The sequence below is a fragment of the Schistocerca piceifrons genome, chromosome 8, assembly GCF_021461385.2.
Source record: "Schistocerca piceifrons isolate TAMUIC-IGC-003096 chromosome 8, iqSchPice1.1, whole genome shotgun sequence".
In the NCBI taxonomy this organism is placed as follows: Eukaryota; Metazoa; Arthropoda; class Insecta; order Orthoptera; family Acrididae; genus Schistocerca; species Schistocerca piceifrons.
In genome coordinates, this window is record NC_060145.1 from 56,696,710 (window position 1) to 56,714,292 (window position 17,583).

A 17,583-nucleotide genomic window follows, 5' to 3' on the forward strand; every position below is an offset into this window, starting at 1 on the left:
TGGGAGCATGAAGCACATGAATTGCTGCAAATGGTCTCAAAGTAGCCGAACATAACCATTTACAGTCAATGATCGGCTCAATTGGACCAGAGGACCCAGTCCACTCCATGTAAATACAGCATTATGGAGCCGCTTGTAATGTTATATCAGAAGTTAGAGGCTGCGATGAGTGTTTCGATCGATTAGCGAAATGTTTACACTGAGGTGACAAGAATCGTAGGATACACTTTAATATCGTGTCAGACCGCCATTTTCCCGGCGCAGTGCAGCAACTCGACGTGGCAAGGACTCAACAAGTCGTTGGAAGTCCGCTGCAGAAGTAATGAGCCACGCTGCCTCTATAGCCCTCTATAATTGCCAAAGTGTTGCCAGTGTAGGATTGTGTGCGCGAACTGACATCTCGATTATGTCTCATAGATGTTCCATGGGATTCATGTCGGTCAATTTTGATGGCCAAATCATCCCATCGAACTGTCCAGAATGTTCTTCAAACCAGTCGCGAACAGTTGTGGCCCTTTGAGATGACATCGTTGTTTGGGAAAATGAAGTCCCAGAATGGCTGCAAATGGTCTCCAAGTACTCGAACATAACATTTCCAGTCAGCTGGAGCAGAGCAACCATCAATTCCATGTGAACACAGCCCGCACCATTATGGAGCGCCCACCAGCTTGCACAGTGCCTTGTTCGTAACTTGCGTCCATGGCTTCGTGCGGTCTCCGCCACACTCGGACCCTACCATCAGCTCTTACCAACTGAAATCGGGACTGATCTGACCAGGCCACACAGTTTTCCAGTCGTCTAGGGTCCAACCGATGCGGTCACGAGCACAGGAGAGGCGGTGCAGGCGGTCTCATGCTGTTGAGAAGAGACATTCGCGTGGGTGTCTGCTACCATAGCCGGACTAACCTAGCAGATACGTTCGTCGTACGTTCCAAAGTGATTTCTACGGTTATTTCACACAGTGTTGCTTGTCTGTTAGCACTGACAACTCTGCGCAAACGCCGCTGTTCTCGGTCGTTAAGTGAAGGCCGTCGGTCACTGCGTTGTCTGTGGTGAAATTTGGTATTCTCGGACACAATCTTCACACTACGGATCGCAGAATACGGAATCACCCAACGATTTCCGAAATGGAGTGTCCGATGCGTTTAGTCCCAACTACACTACTGGCCCTTCAAATTGCTAAACGACGAAGATGACGTGCTACAGACGCGAAATTTAACCGACAGGAAGAAGATGCTGTGATATGCAAATGCTTAGCTTTTCAGAGCATTCACACAGGGTTGGCACCGGTGGCGACACCTACAACGTGCTGACATGAGGAACGTTTCCAACCGATTTCTCATAGACAAACAGCAGTTGACCGGCGTTGCCTGGTGAAACGTTGTTGTAAGGAGGAGAAATGCGTACCATCACTTTTCCGACTTTGATAAAGGTCGGAATGTAGCCTATCGCGATTGCGGTTTATCGTTTCGCGACATTGTTACTCGCTTTGGGCGATATCCAATGACTGTTAGCAGAATATGGAATCGGTGGGTTCAGGAAGGTAATACGGAAAGCCGTGCTGGATCCCAACGGCCTCGTATCACTAGCAGTCGAGATGACAGGCATCTTATCCCCATAGCTGTAACGGATCGTGCAGCCACGTCTCGGTCCCTGAGTCGACAGATGGGGACGTTTGCAAGACAACAACCATCTGCAAGAACTGTTAGAGGACGTTTGCAGCAGCATGGACTATTAGCTCGGAGACCATGGCTGTGGTTACCCCTGACGCTGTATCACAGACAGGAGCGCCTGCGATGGTGTACTCAACGACGAACCTGGGTGCACGAATGGCAAAAGGTCATTTCTTCCGATGAATCCTGGTTCTGCTTACAGCATCATGATGGTCGCATCCGTGTTTGGCGACATCGCGGAGAACGCACACTGGAAGCGTGTATTCGTCATCGCCACACTGGCGTATCACCAAAATGGTTCAAATGGCTCTGAGCACAATGGGACTCAACTGCTGAGGTCATTAGTCCCCTAGAATTTAGAACTAGTTAAACCTAACTAACCTAAGGACATCACAAACATTCATGCCCGAGGCAGGATTCGAACCTGCGACCGTAGCGGTCTTGCGGTTCCAGACTGCAGCGCCTTTAACCGCACGGCCACTTCGGCCGGGTGGCGTATCACCCGGCGTGATGGTATGGGGTGCCATTGGTTACACGTCTCGCTCACCACTTGTTCGCATTGACGCACTTTGAACAGTGGACGTTGCATTTCAGATGTGTTACGACACGTGGCTGTACCCTTCATTCGATCGCTGCGAAACCCTGCATTTCAGTAGAATAATGCACGACCGCATGTTGCAGGTCCTGTACGGGCCTTTCTGGATACAGAAAATGTTCGACTACTGCCCTGGCCAGCACATTCACCAGATCTCTCACCAACTGAAAACGTCTGGTCAATGGTGGCCGAGCAACTGGCTCGTCACAACACGGCAGTCACTACTCTTGATGAACTGTGGTATCGTGTTGAAGGTGCATGGGCAGCTGTACCTGCACACGCTGTCCAACCTTTGTTTGACTCAATTTCCAGGGGTATCGAGGCCCTTTTTACGGCCAGAGGGGTACTGATTTCTCAGGATCTCTGAACCTAAATTGCGTGAAAATGTAATCACATGTGAGTAGTAGTATAATATATTTTTCCAATGAATACCCGTTTATCATCTGCATTTGTTCTTGCTCTAGCAATTTTAATGGCCAGTAGTGTACCATTCCGAGTTCAAAGCCTGTTGATTCCCGAAGTGAGACGATAATTACGTTCGAAATCTTTTCACACGAATCATTTGAATACAAATGAGTGCCCTTTTGCGCGTGTCTACGCGATACTACGGCCATCGCTATGCCACGACTTTTGTGACCTAAAGCCGTCGGCACACGGACCATGCTGTCGAACGTTGACCGTGCCAAGTTCAACGTGCTGCTGAACGCTCAGCAATGATGCGACTTGTGCATACGGTACGTGCGCCCCAACGTGGTATACGTGATCGCAACGCACTCCAGCGGCAGTTGAGGGATGTTTGTAGTTCGTAAATCACCACATTGTTTACTCAACGGGCGAAGGCGTAAAATTCCCATATTAGCTCTATTAAAATGCATATTTCCTCCATCGTCCACGAAAAGGAAAGTACCATGTCCAATCAGTAAGGACACAGGCTTATAAAAGTTCCATTACAAACAGTGCGGTACAAATTTGGAATACTTATCCGCATAAGATAAACATTATTTCATCATTCCCACATTTTAGTAAAAACCCCAAGGTCAGTCTTATTTGATCAGTGTTCCTACCCAGTAGCAGAATCTTTGCAACATGTGAATTACGAAGCGTAAAAGAAAAAGGAGCAAAATATCTTTATACAAGTAGCGCAAGCTGTCCTTTAGATTAAGCGAATTGAACAAAGCCACCCCTAAAAAAAGGTGAAGTTACATTTACATAACATCAAATATTATAGTATATAGTTATATTAAACTAATAATAAAGTATCAGAACACTATAAAGACGCGAATGTTAGGAAAAAAATTTAGATAGTGTTTTGACGCGAACCACCGCCCCATGTAACAACTCAACAGCGGGCAGTGACGCTGTTCATTACGCTACACAGATAACATTCACCTGTTGTCTAATCAAATGTATGTTAGCTCTTGCAGAAAACCTTAATCGTAAATATGTTACTAATTGAAATTTAATTATAACAAAATTGTACCAACAACAATGCTTTTTGGGTGGATCTTCAGTTTGTCGCTGCCTTCGAATAGCGTGCTCTCATAATACGCAAGTTACAATAACTCTTTTGCCACGAATATGATGTTTCTCATTACTTTATTGGAACGAATCACACAGTTAACAACAGGTTTTCTAGTGATTCTCAATTTGATGGTGCTCAGAAACAGCATATATACATATAAGCTTGAAATGAATGCCAATATGGCACCTCACAACTCTGTACTGAAGGGAGACGGCGTGCGTGTGACGTAGGTGGTGTTGTGCCATCTCATTGGTCAACGCTCAGACGCACACTCAGAATATCTGACATGCCAGATATTGCTCTGCACGTTCGGAAAGACTCCCGAACGTGCTATTCCAGGAAACGTTAGCGACAGCCCCCGACATTTGCACAAGCCCCGCCCATTTACCCCGCTCCACACCTACCCCCCACCACACCAACCAAGAGCGCATCAATATGATCTTTGGTAGTCCTTGTCGCTGTCGTGTTTTTGTTCGTCGTTTTTTGTTTTGTGCTGTTAGTACTTCTTAGCAGTTTGTGTAATACTATCAAAATGAAACATAGATATGAACTCTCAATAAAGTTATCATACACAAGGTACCTAATCTTGACTGTTGTGGCCAACTGCTGTCAAAACTGATATCTAACAGACATTAAAGTACGATGTGTTGGAATACACTGACGAAGTTATGTACATATGTTTAACAATAGGCAGTTCTAAAGCTCTGAAACACTGAAGAACAACTCAAAGTAATCTCGTGTCTGCTACAAGCAAGCAGTCATAAGAGTTCACAAGTAAAAAGTCACCCATTACACAGGCAAATATTAATGAAGAATGTCACTGTATAAATATCTGACTGCTTGCATTACGCATTTCTACATTATCCCACCCTTATATTCTTTAGTCTTAATGGGGCAATCAGAAACAAACCAAGACATCGACTTTGCCTTGTTTATGCACAACATTTACTTTAGACAATCGAGATAATGGACAGCATCATTGGCGATACTACCAATTAATATTTCCCAACAGAATTTCTTACACTACGCGAGGTGACGGAAATTTGCGCTCACTGCACTTAACAAATGTCAGATTTTTTTATATAGTGCAGATGAAAGCTCATGAAATAAAAAAGACAGTGTGCATGCCATTTTTATTTTTCATTATTATTGATAATTTTTCAACTCGCATATTCAATTAACTTATTGCCAGTTCTTTTCACAATGGTACCGGAAAAACTGTATTTCGTACTAACTACTGATTTTCTCCCTTGTTATGACTGGCATACTAACGCGAATTCTTTACAGACGAATGGAAAAACTGGTAGAAGCGGACCTCGGGGATGATCAGTTTGGATTCCGTAGAAATGTTGGAACACGTGAGGCAATACTAACCTTACGACTTATCTTAGAAGAAAGATTAAGAAAAGGCAAACCTACGTTTCTAGCATTTGTAGACTTAGAGAAAGCTTTTGACAATGTTGACTGGAATACTCTCTTTCACATTCTAAAGGTGGCAGCGGTAAAATACAGGGAGCGAAAGGCTATTTACAATTTGTACAGAAACCAGATGGCAGTTATAAGAGTCGAGGGGCATGAATGGGAAGCAATGGTTGGGAAAGGAGTGAGACAGGGTTGTAGCCTCTCCCCTATGTTATTCAATCTGTATATTGAGCAAGCAGTAAAGGAAACAAAAGAAAAATTCGGAGTAGGTATTAAAATCCATGGAGAAGAAATAAAAACTTTGAGGTTCGCCGATGACATTGTAATTCTGTCAGAGACAGCAAAGGACTTGGAAGAGCAGTTGAACGGAGTGGACAGTGTCTTGAAAGGAGGATATACGATGAACATCAACAAAAGCAAAACGAGGATAATGGAATGTAGTCGAATTAAGTCGGGTGATGCTGCGGGAATTAGATTAGGAAATGAGACACTTAAAGTAGTAAAGGAGTTTTGCTATTTGGGGAGTAAAATAACTGATGATGGTCGAAGTAGAGAGGATATAAAATGTAGACTGGCAATGGCAAGGAAATCGTTTCTGAAGAAGAGAAATTTGTTAACATCGAGTATAGATTTAAGTGTCAGGAAGTCGTTTCTGAAAGTATTTGTATGTAGTGTAACCATGTATGGAAGTGAAACATGGACGATAACCAGTTTGGAGAAGAAGAGAATGGAAGCTTTCGAAATGTGGTGCTACAGAAGAATGCTGAAGATAAGGTGGGTAGATCACGTAACTAATGAGGAGGTATTGAATAGGATTGGGGAGAAGAGAAGTTATTGGCACAACTGGACTAGAAGAAGGGATCGGTTGGTAGGACATGTTTTGAGGCATCAAGGGATCACAAATTTAGCATTGGAGGGCAGTGTGGAGGGTAAAAATCGTAGAGGGAGACCAAGAGATCAATACACTAAGCAGATTCAGAAGGATGTAGGTTGCAGTAGGTACTGGGAGATGAAGAAGCTTGCACAGGATAGAGTAGCATGGAGAGCTGCATCAAACCAGTCTCAGGACTGAAGACCACAACAACAACAACAACATGACTGGCATATCTGTGATACGAACAACTTTGATGTTGGAACATGCGGCAGACCATGGGCGGAGCTTAGGATGTGGATTGGTGTGGAGGGGGGTGAATGGGCGGGACTTGTGCACCGTCCGGGGCTGTCGCTAACGTTTCGTTGCTATTCCACGCTATGACGTCAGAAACTCGGCACGCTCAACGCTCAACGTTCGGATGCACGGTCCGTGTGCCGACGGCTTAAGCGTAAAAGTCAGAGCTCTCGGCGGCACGAAACTACAACAGCGGGGTGTGTGTTGCAGGTGGCGAGACGGCCGTGGCGAGGATGACGCGGAGCGACTACCAGCCGGTGGTGTCGGAGGGCGCGGAGGCGGCGGCCGGCGGCGGCCCCCGCTGCGACAAGGGCGGCGCCACGTCGGACCCGGCGGGCGCGACCGCGCTCGGCCAGGTGGGCGGCGCCAGCGCCAGCGCCGTCCAGCAGTTCTTCCGCGGCCGCTGCGTGCTGGTGACGGGCGCCACCGGCTTCATGGGCAAGGTGCTGGTCGAGAAGCTGCTGCGCTGCTGCCCGGCCGTCCACACCGTCTACGCCGTCATCCGCTCCAAGAAGGGCCGCACCGTCGAGCAGCGCATAGACGACATGTTCAAAGACTCGGTGAGCCGCCGCACGGCCGCCAGTCTGCTGCCTAGACCCTAACATAGCACTGGCGAGCTTTTTAAAATATCGGGAATCCGATATATCGATATACAGGGTCATCAAAAAGTCAGTACAAATTTGAAAACTTAATACACCACGGAATAATGTAGACAGAGAGGTAAAAATTGACACACGTTCTTGGAATGACATGTGGTTTTATTAGAACTACCCCATATTGCTAGACGCGTGAAAGACCTCTTGCGCGCCTCGTTCGGTGATGATCGTGTGCTCAGCCGCCACTTTCGTCATGCTTGGCCTCCCGGGTCCCCAGACCAGACGACAAAAAGTGAAACCTCGGTTAGGGTTAAATGAATTTTGGCCGAATGGATTTACAGTAATTACTTAAATTTGGGAATGTTTTGATTTTAGTTAGTGAATTGTAGGAAATTAACTGTCGCAGCTCACTACGTGAGCAAAAGTACTTCATTATAATCACTGTCTGTTACTGGTGAAAAACGTACGTATGAATGATTGGTTTTGTTGCAATGCTCAACAGCACACAATTGGTAATATCGCTCTAGCGTGATTTCAAATGAATACGTCACAGTGAAAAAAATTCCTTTCAGTTAGGTAGCAGCTCATGGAAATCAATTATTAATAATCAAAGAACAATGAATGCTCATCACTATTAACAGTTATGTAAATGCAAAAACTAGTAATGTCACTCACTGTAATGTTTACTGTCTTTAATTTTACTCAGAATGTAATACAAATGTTTATTCATTACTGAATAGTATCATTTAGCTTAAACTGTATCTGAATGATATAGCGTCATTCAATAATCAGTTTCCTGTCAGTTATAGTTGCGTAATTGGCAAAATCAAATTTTCGATTGTTAAACAATGATAATGTTCGTGATACGATTTTACTGACTTACTGGTTGTGTATTTTGTATTGAACAGGGGACCTAGAAACGACGGAGAGGCTTCGTCCCCCGTAGCCCTCAGTGGTTTACAACCCTACAACAGGCGACATTGGTCCACCCACCCCACCGCCACCCCACACTGAACCCACGGTTATTGTGCGTTTCGGCCCCCAGTGGACCTTCACAGCAACGTCTCATACCAGACGAGTGTAACTCCAAGTCTTTGCGTGGTAGAGTAATTATGGTGTACGTGTACATGGAGAAAGTGTTTGCGAAGCAATCGCCGACATAGTGTAATTCAGGTGGAATAAGGGGACCCAGCCCGCATTCGCCGAGGCAGATGGAAAACTGCCTTAAAAACCATCCACAGGCTGGCCGGCACACCGCACTTCGACACTAATCCACCGGGCTGATTCGTGCTGGGCACCAGCATGCCTTCCCGCTCGGGAACCAGTGCGTTAGACCGCGCGGCTAGCCGGGTAGGCTGACTTACTGGTTACTTGTGACTTCTACTTTTATTACTATTCACTAACAATTAGTGCCAATGACATTGAGCAAGTTCTATTATTATTGGCTCAAGACGTTAACACACATTTCTGACTGATTGCAATTGAGTAAAAATAAAACTTATTTAACCACGAAAAAGTAGAACTAAAAACATATTTTAATGAGTTTTACTTGGATAATCACTGTCTTTCAAATTACTGTTTATTAGACTGAAGCACTTGCTTTAATTATTGTTTTGAATTATTGAAATTTTAATTATTATTATTTCTTTAATAAAACAATGTGATAGTTTCTGAATCATTATGACTCTCAGATCATGAATAATTAGGTATTCTGTCTAAGGTAAAGTGAAGGTCATCACTTTGGTATAATTCGGCATGAACTACCACGCTGGCCAGCCGTATACAAGTCTGACCCAGTAATTAGTTGGATCTTACATCAGCTGGAGACGCCGTAGGTCAAATGTAAGGCATCTTTTCTTGACAATGTGTGGTACAGGCTCTTCTTCTTGTAGCTCTGTAACAAATACAAATGGGCCAGCAGTACTCATCATGTTAATTAGTATCTTCTTATGGTAATTATACCGTGCCCATTTAATGACATATATTCCGACCATATAAACCATTTGTAAGGCGAGCCATTACATGCTTTAGCCTCACAGTTTTACGACCATTTCTCAGTACAAGAGGCGCAGCGCGAGTCTACTCGACTGCCTCTCTCAACACTTTCCTACGTTCTGCTCTGCACTGTACCCAACCGATGTCACGCTTGCGTGCCCAGAGATAATGCAACTGCCAGTTCACTATACTCTCTGACAATATAGTATCGGCCTAAGCCAGCGTGTTTTCTTACACTAGCTTACAACTAACATTTATTTAACTTTACAATGGGGAAGCATTCCATTTCGTCATACAGACTTTAGCAGACTTATTTACAAACTTTTATTCGTGCAAAAAATACATAGAAAAGTAAAATTGCAAGGTAAAAATTTGATGGGCTACAGAACTGCTGTGTTACAAGTTATCCTTAAAAGTGGCCGAATAAGTCAGTGAAAAGGTCGAAGGGAGGCAAGAGGAACCGTGACTAGCAATACAATCCTTCGGTTTGGTAGATCGTTTAAAACGTGTAGTTTAGGAAGTCGTGAGGCAAGTACTTGAAGGTGTGACGCGCGGCGTTTGGCAGGTGTTCATGCACCTGCGCGAGGAACAGCGGCGCCGGCTGGTGGCGGTGGCTGGAGACGTCTCGCAGCCCGGGCTGGGCCTCTCCGCCGAGGACCGCGCGCGGCTCTGTCAGGACGTGTCGGTGGTCTTCCACCTGGCCGCCACCGTCAGGTTCGACGAGGCCATGAGGGTCGCCGCCTCCATCAACGTCCGCGGCACCATGGAGGTGCTGCGCCTCTGCCGGGACATGCCCAAGCTCAAGGTCAGTCTCAGGGTACTCCAACTGTATCCACATTTCCTGCCTTTCAAAATCTATTCCATACACGTGGGCCGATCCATATTGATTAACACATTATTTTTCCCATCATTCATGGTGCACCATTTGACTCATCAGTATATTTGCAAGTATGTTGTACGAGGATTGCCCAGAAAGTAATGCACCGTATTTTTTTTTCTTCACCCGGAAACAATACTACGAATGTGAAACGATACGTATGTATTATTTGAGGTCTCCTGAATGAGCGCGCGAAGTTTCCATCACTTTCGACAGATAGCGTTGCTGCATAACAGTTTCAAAATGTCGTCTGTATGTGATACACGCTACAAGCAACGTGCGGCCATTGAATTTCTCACTGCAGGGAAAGAAACTGTGAGGAATATTCACAAACGTTTGTGCAAAGTCTATGGAGCACCTGCTGTCGACAGAAGTACCGGTAGTCGCTGGGACGGAGGGTAAGGTCATCCGAAGGCGGTTCGGTGGAGCCCCACGATTTGCAGCTGTCGGGGAGACCATCCACGGCTGTCACACCTGACATGCAGCAGCGAACTGATGTCATTCCCGAGGACAGACGCATTACCTGGAAGACATTTTACGGACGATATTGAGGTGATTCATACAGTTAACCACTAGTTCCGCCACCAGGACAAGGACTGTTACCGACTGGGCATACACGCCCTCGTTTCGCGCTGGAGGAAGGCCATAGAACGGGATGGAGATTACATGGAAAAATAATGTCTGTAGATAAAACACCACTTTTTGGTACGAATAATTCCCATTATGTTCAATATACAATGGTTGAAGAAAAAAATGCTGTGCATTACTTTCTGGGCAAGCCTCGTACTCTGATCTAAACGTAGGTTCTAGGACAATCACTAAAAGAAAGTAAGCCATGTATATCTAAGAAAATTAAAATCATTAAGACGTAAATTTATGTAAAGGCCAGCATAAGTCAGGACCCGACATTGCTTGCCTGCTATGAAAAATACTATTATATTTTAAGCGACGTCATGGAAACGTCCAGAAGTGAGCACATCCTGGCATAAATTAAATAATGCAAAAATTAATAATGTAGATAATAAGATAAAACTGTAAGGGATATTGTCAAACTGGAGACAGGACAGCCAGACAGTCAACAAGGTACAATAGGAATTAAACTAAACGACAATGCTGTGACTGACAGTTCGCAAGATGCATTTTTAAAACTCAATTTGTAAATGTAGCACCAGAAACAGGGTTTCATTTGAAGAAGCAAGAAAATATCTTGAATATGTCATTCCACGGAAGTTGAAGCAACAAGACGTAACAGAGACACATGCCTTTGAAATTAATAGAATTCTAGAAAAGATCTCAAGTTAAACTTCATATGGTATTGACGCAGTGAAACACAGAATTCCAAATAGTTGTTCCAATATATATGCAAAGAAAATTTTGCCAGATATTAAAAAGTACAGTTATTAAATATCTTCATAAGAATGGTAACAAGATATGTTCATAAATAAAACGGCGATGGATCCATCTAAGATCCCCCCCCCCCCCCCCCAGTTCGGCAGAACCCTTGCTGCCGTGCAAGCGACTTTGTTGAGCACGTTAGAAATGTACTCATCAAAGGCTTCGACACCCATTCAGCTGAGTGGTGTCTCGCAGCTGCTCTAACGGCTTTACGTGTCAATGACGCACCCCTCCGTAATCACGCCACAGGAAGGCGTAAAAGCAGGGGGGGGGGGGGGCTAAAAAGGCATAAACATTCTTTTACTGCTTCTCATCACGTTCAAATTTCGTCGAATAGTTTCGAACGATCCCTAATGTTTTCACATGTATACCAGAGCAAAAATTGCGGTCAAACTACATTCCAAAGGGATCGATCGCGTTTATTGGGGTTACAGGCCTACGATGTCTCTGAGCAAAAGAAAACTACCATTTTAGATTGCACTGAAGATGCCTTAAAGGTTGGAAGAAATAAAATACATAGCAGCAAGAAAAGCCGGTTTTTAACTACAAAACGCAAGGGTACGGACATGTCTGCGTCAACGGTTCGGCATCGTCTTCTGCGGGCTGGTGCACTCATGCCGCTGCGTGTGTAACCATTGACCAGAACCCACCAACGCCGCAGACTGCAATAGCCACTTGAACGCCGACACTGTCATGCTGAGTGGCAAAATGAAGTGTTTTCAAACGAGTCCTGCTTCAACTTGTCCTACAGTGATGGTCGCTTACGTGTCCGATGCCGCCGTAGTAAACGCAATAGGGCAGACTGTACATTATCGAGCAGCACAGCGGACAAACGCCAAATGTGGTGGTTTGGGGCGCCATTATTTATAACACGTGATCTCGACTCCTAGGCAATCTGACCAGCTACCGCTACATAAAGGAGGTTTTAAGGCCCGAAGCACTGCTCTCCTGGAGGCCGTTCGACATGCCATACTCTAGCAGGACAACGCTTGGCTGCATGTGGAGAGGAATACGCAAGCCTTCTTCTAAGGACGACGGGTGCCATTTCATCCCTGGCCTGGCCGTTCGCCTGACATGTTTCCCGTCGAATACGTCGGGGATATGGTTGGTCGGCAACTTGTTCGTTCGTGTCCTCCCGCAGCCACAGTTGAGGCTTTGTGGACGCGCCTACAAACCGCGTGATAGAGTATTCCACAGCAGCATATCCAGGTGCTCTTGATTCCACGCCAGGGCTTCTAGCCGCTCTGACTGCAGCAACTGGTGGTGTTATTCCGTATTCCATTGCCACAGAGTGCATGTGCAGCTCTGTAACGCTATTCATTTGTGTAGTGTCATGTCCATGCTATCATCTTAATAACTCATGCGTCCGAGTTGACAATAATAGTATGCGGAAGAAAATAGACGATTAGATAGAGCGGGTCACCTTGACTTTAGGAAAGATAAAGGCTCCAGACAGGCAGTTCTGACTTCGCGGTTGACAATGGACGCAAGACTAAAGAAAAATCAAAACACGTTCATAGGATTTGTCGGCCTGGAAAAAGCCTACGGCAATGTGAAATGGTGCAGGATGTTCGAAATTCTGAAAAAAATAGTAATTAACTGTAGGGAAAGACAGGTAATACACAATATGTACAACAGTTAAGACGGAACAATAAGAGTGGAAAGCAACAACGAAGAACTCAGATTAAAAAGAGCGTAAGACAGGAATGTACTCTTTCACCCCAGTTGTTCAATCTGTACACTGAAGAAGCAATGAGGAAAATGAAAGTAAAATTCAAGAGTGGAATTAAATTCAGCCGGCCTGGGTGGCCGAGCGGTTCTAGGCGCTACAGTCTGGAACCGCGCGACCGCTACGTCGCAGGTTTGAATCCTGCCTCGGGCATGGATGTTTGTGATGTCTTTAGGTTAGATAGGTTTAAGTAGTTCTAAGTTCTAGGGGACTGATGACCTCAGAAGTTAAGTCCCGTAGTGCTCAGAGCCATTCGAACCAATTAAATTCAACGTGAAAGGGTATCAATAATACGATTCGCTGAAGACATTGCTGTGCTCAGCGAATGTGAAGAAGAATTACAGCATGTGGTGAATGAAATGAATAGCCTAATGAGTAAAGAATATCGATTGAGAGTAATTCGAAGGAAGACCAAAGTAATGAGAAGTTGTTGTTGTTGTTGTGGTCTTCAGTCCTGAGACTGGTTTGATGCAGCTCTCCATGCTACTCTATCCTGTGCAAGCTTTTTCATCTCCCAGTACCTACTGCAACCTACATCCTTCTGAATCTGCTTAGTGTATTGATCTCTTGGTCTCCCTCTACGATTTTTACCCTCCACGCTGCCCTCCAATACTAAATTGGTGATCCCTTGATGCCTCAGAACATGTCCTACCAACCGATCCCTTCTTCTGGTCAAGTTGTGCCACAAACTTCTCTTCTCCCCAATACTATTCAATACTTCCTCATTAGTTATGTGATCTACCCATCTAATCTTCTGCATTCTTCTGTAGCACCACATTTCGAAAGCTTCTATTCTCTTCTTGTCCAAACTATTTATCGTCCATGTTTCACTTCCATACATGGCTACACTCCATACGAATACTTTCAGAAATGACTTCCTGACACTTAAATCAATACTGGATGTTAACAAATTTCTCTTCTTCAGAAACGCTTTCCTTGCCATTGCCAGCCTACATTTTATATCCTCTCTACTTCGACCATCATCAGTTATTTTGCTCCCCAAATAGCAAAACTCCTTTACTACTTTAAGTGCCTCATTTCCTAATCTAATTCCCTCAGCATCACCCGACTTAATTAGACTACATTCCATTATCCTTGTTTTGCTTTTGTTGATGTTCATCTTATATCCTCCTTTCAAGACACTGTCCATTCCATTCAACTGCTCTTACAAGTCCTTTGCTGTCTCTGACAGAATTACAATGTCATCGGCGAACCTCAAAGTTTTTATTTCTTCTCCATGAATTTTAATACCTACTCCGAATTTTTCTTTTGTTTCCTTTACTGCTTGCTCAATATACAGATTGAACAACATCGGGGAGAGACTACAACCCTGTCTTACTCCCTTCCCAACCACTGCTTCCCTTTCATGTCCCTCGACTCTTATAACTGCTATCTGGTTTCTGTACAAATTGTAAATAGCCTTTCGCTGCCTGTATTTTACCCCTGCCATCTTTAGAATTTGAAAGAGAGTATTCCAGTCAACATTGTCAAAAGCTTTCTCTAAGTCTACAAATGCTAGAAACGTAGGTTTGCCTTTCCTTAATCTTTCTTCTAAGATAAGTCGTAAGGTCAGTATTGCCTCACGTGTTCCAGTGTTTCTACGGAATCCAAACTGATCTTCCCCGAGGTTGGCTTCTACTAGTTTTTCCATTCGTCTGTAAAGAATTCGTGTTAGTATTTTGCAGCTGTGACTTATTAAGCTGATAGTTCGGTAATTTTCACATCTGTCAACACCTGCTTTCTTTGGGATTGGAATTATGAGAAGTAAGAGAACTGAAAACACCGAGAAACATAACATTATGATTTATAGGAATCATATGAAGTTAAGGAATTCTGCTACTTATGCAGCAAAATAACCAATAACGAACGGAGCAAGGAGGACATAAAAAGAGACTAGCAAAGGCAAAAAGAGCATTCGAGGTCAAGAGAAGTCTACTAGCATCAAATATATGCCTTAATTTGAGGAAAAAATTTCTGTGAATGTACGTTCGGAGCACAGCATTGTACAGTTGTAAAACAGGGACTATGGGAAAACCAGAACAGAGGGGAATCGAAGCATTTGAGATGTGTCGACACTGAACGATGTTGGAATTTAGATGTACCTATAAGGTAAGGAATGAGAAGGTTCTCCGCAGATTCGGTGAGGAATGGAATGTACGGAAAACACTGAGAAGAAGAAGGAACAGGATGGTAGGACATTTGTTATGACATCAGAAAATGACTTCCATGGTACTAGATGGAGCTGTAGAGAGCAAAAACTATTAGAAGAAGACAGAGATTGGAATTTATCGAACAAATAGTTAAGGACGTAGGTTGCAAGTGCTACTCAGGGATGGACAGTTCGGCGGTCGCATCAAACTAATCAGAAGATCAACGATTTTAAAAAACAAATTTCATTATGATCACATATCTTAGTCTTCGTCTTTCACTTTTTCCAAACAGTAGTGTGTTTAAAAGTGTTGTTCTAGTTCTCTCTGACATTTCCTCGAACAGTTTGCTGTGCTGCCTGATTTCCTGCTAAATGCTGGTGTTTTGAGTTGGACGGCGGTGATGTGTGGCAGGTGGTGGTGCACACGTCGACGGCGTACTCGCAGTACGTGCGGCCGCGCGTGCTGGAGCGCTTCTACGAGGCGCCCATCAGCGCCGACAAGCTGCTGGCGCTGTGCGAGGCGCTGCCGGAGGGGCAGCAGCACGACCTCCAGCTCGCCAGCAAGTGAGTCGCCCTGTCCGACATGCCGGTCCCACGGCTCCCTTAATACATCTACATCTACAGCTATACACCGCAGTCCACCTTGTAGCGGCGTGGCGGAGAGTACCCTGTACCACTACTAGTCATTTACTTTCCTGCTTCACTCGCATGTAGAGCGAGGGAAAAACAACAATCTATATCCAGAATGAGATTTTCACTCTGCAGCGGAGTGTGCGCTGATATGAAACTTCCTGGCAGATTAAAACTGTGTGCCCGACCGAGACTCGAACTCGGGACCTTTGCCTTTCGCGGGCAAGTGCTCTACCATCTGAGCTACCGAAGTACGACTCACGCCCGGTACTCATGCTAAGCCATGTCTCCGCAATATCCTTTCTTTCAGGAGTGCTAGTTCTGCAAGGTTCGCAGGAGAGCTTCTGTAAAGGTAGGAGACGAGGTACTGGCAGAAGTAAAGCTGTGAGTACCGGGCGTGAGTCGTGCTTCGGTAGCTCAGATGGTAGAGCACTTGCCCGCGAAAGGCAAAGGTCCCGAGTTCGAGTCTCGGTCGGGCACACAGTTTTAATCTGCCAGGAAGTTTCAACAATCTATATGTCTCCGTACGAGCCCCGAAGTCTGGTATCTTCGTGGCTCTTACGGGCAGTGTATATTGGAGCAACAGAATCGTTCTGCAGTCAGCTTCAAATGCCAGTTCTCTAAATTTTCTCAAAAGTGTTTCTTCAATAGAACGTCGTCTTCCCTCCAGGGATCCCCATTTGAGATCCCAAAGCATCTCCGCAACACCTGTTGTTCATACCTACCGGCAACAAACAGCCCGCCTCTGAATTGCTTTGATGTCTCCCTTCAATCCGACCTGATACGGATCCCAAACACTCTAGCAGTACTCAAGAATAGGTTGCACAGCGACCTATATACGATCTATTAATTGTAATTTTAAGAATTAGCAGCCTCAGTTGCACCGTTTACCTAGAATTTACCTAGGTTTCAGTCGGGATAATCCAACCTTCTTCAGATTAACAGTAACTAGCGTTTGTCCATAGCGGACATCGTCAAGCTAAAACTACAAATCCATAAATCATCGTCAGACAACAAAACTTATCTCGAACTGTACAGCACTAGTGGCTGCCGCATCGCGGTCGCGAAGAGGGGCCGAGGGAGTTCCAGATAAGTTTTATACTCTGACGATGATTTATGGATTTGTAGTTTTAGCTTGACGATGTCCACTATGGACAAAAGCTAGTTACTCTTATTCTGAAGAAGGTTGGGTTATACTGACTGACACATAGGTAAATTCTAGGTAAATGGTGCACTGAGGCTGTTAACTATTAAAATTAAAATTAATATTTACACAGTTGCTGACAGGGCCGCGAAATGTTGAAAATATTTATATGCCGCCTCCTTTACAGGTGGACCACTTCCCTCCCCTAAATGAACCAACCAAACCGTCGCCAAAGACATGACGGTAGGGTTGGGCAGTGGGTTTGCAGGACCCTCTCTCGATACTGCAGAGGCTTCAAATCACCCACTGTAGCGGAGAGAGGTGTCCAACATCTGCACATTGCACTGGAATGAGACGTTCCTGACCAATCCACTGCTTCTCCCGAGGCTGCACGCCTTAAACGGGGATTAGCACCTGACTGTCTTCCCACACTTCTAAGAGGATCAATAGGGGTCAGGTTAATCCTGCACTCATCGCTGAAGAGACCACCTACGCTAAGTTATTGTTTTATCTGAAGTGCTTGCAGTACTTTGGAATTCACGCGTGTTTCCTGTCGCTAATTTCGTGGAATTTTTATACATCCACCCTTCCCAATGCTTAACGGTCGTTGTCCGTCAGTACGGGAAGTCTGTCTGGTCTTGGTCTAAGTATTGCTGTTCATTCGCGTTTTCCACTCCATAACGACTTC

General features: G+C 44.8%; 1 protein-coding gene across 2 annotated transcripts in view; it reads left to right on the forward strand.

The window, feature by feature from the left end:
* LOC124711336 (fatty acyl-CoA reductase wat-like) overlaps nucleotides 1–17,583 on the forward strand; it is a 273,938-nt gene that overhangs the window by 187,312 nt on the left and 69,043 nt on the right. For both annotated transcript variants that reach the window (XM_047241370.1, XM_047241371.1), the window contains exons 3-5: nucleotides 6,591–6,940; nucleotides 9,537–9,776; nucleotides 15,534–15,685. In XM_047241370.1, the coding sequence (XP_047097326.1) occupies nucleotides 6,614–6,940; nucleotides 9,537–9,776; nucleotides 15,534–15,685 (719 nt within the window). In that variant the 5' untranslated portion in view covers nucleotides 6,591–6,613. The remainder of the gene's footprint in view (nucleotides 1–6,590; nucleotides 6,941–9,536; nucleotides 9,777–15,533; nucleotides 15,686–17,583) is intronic.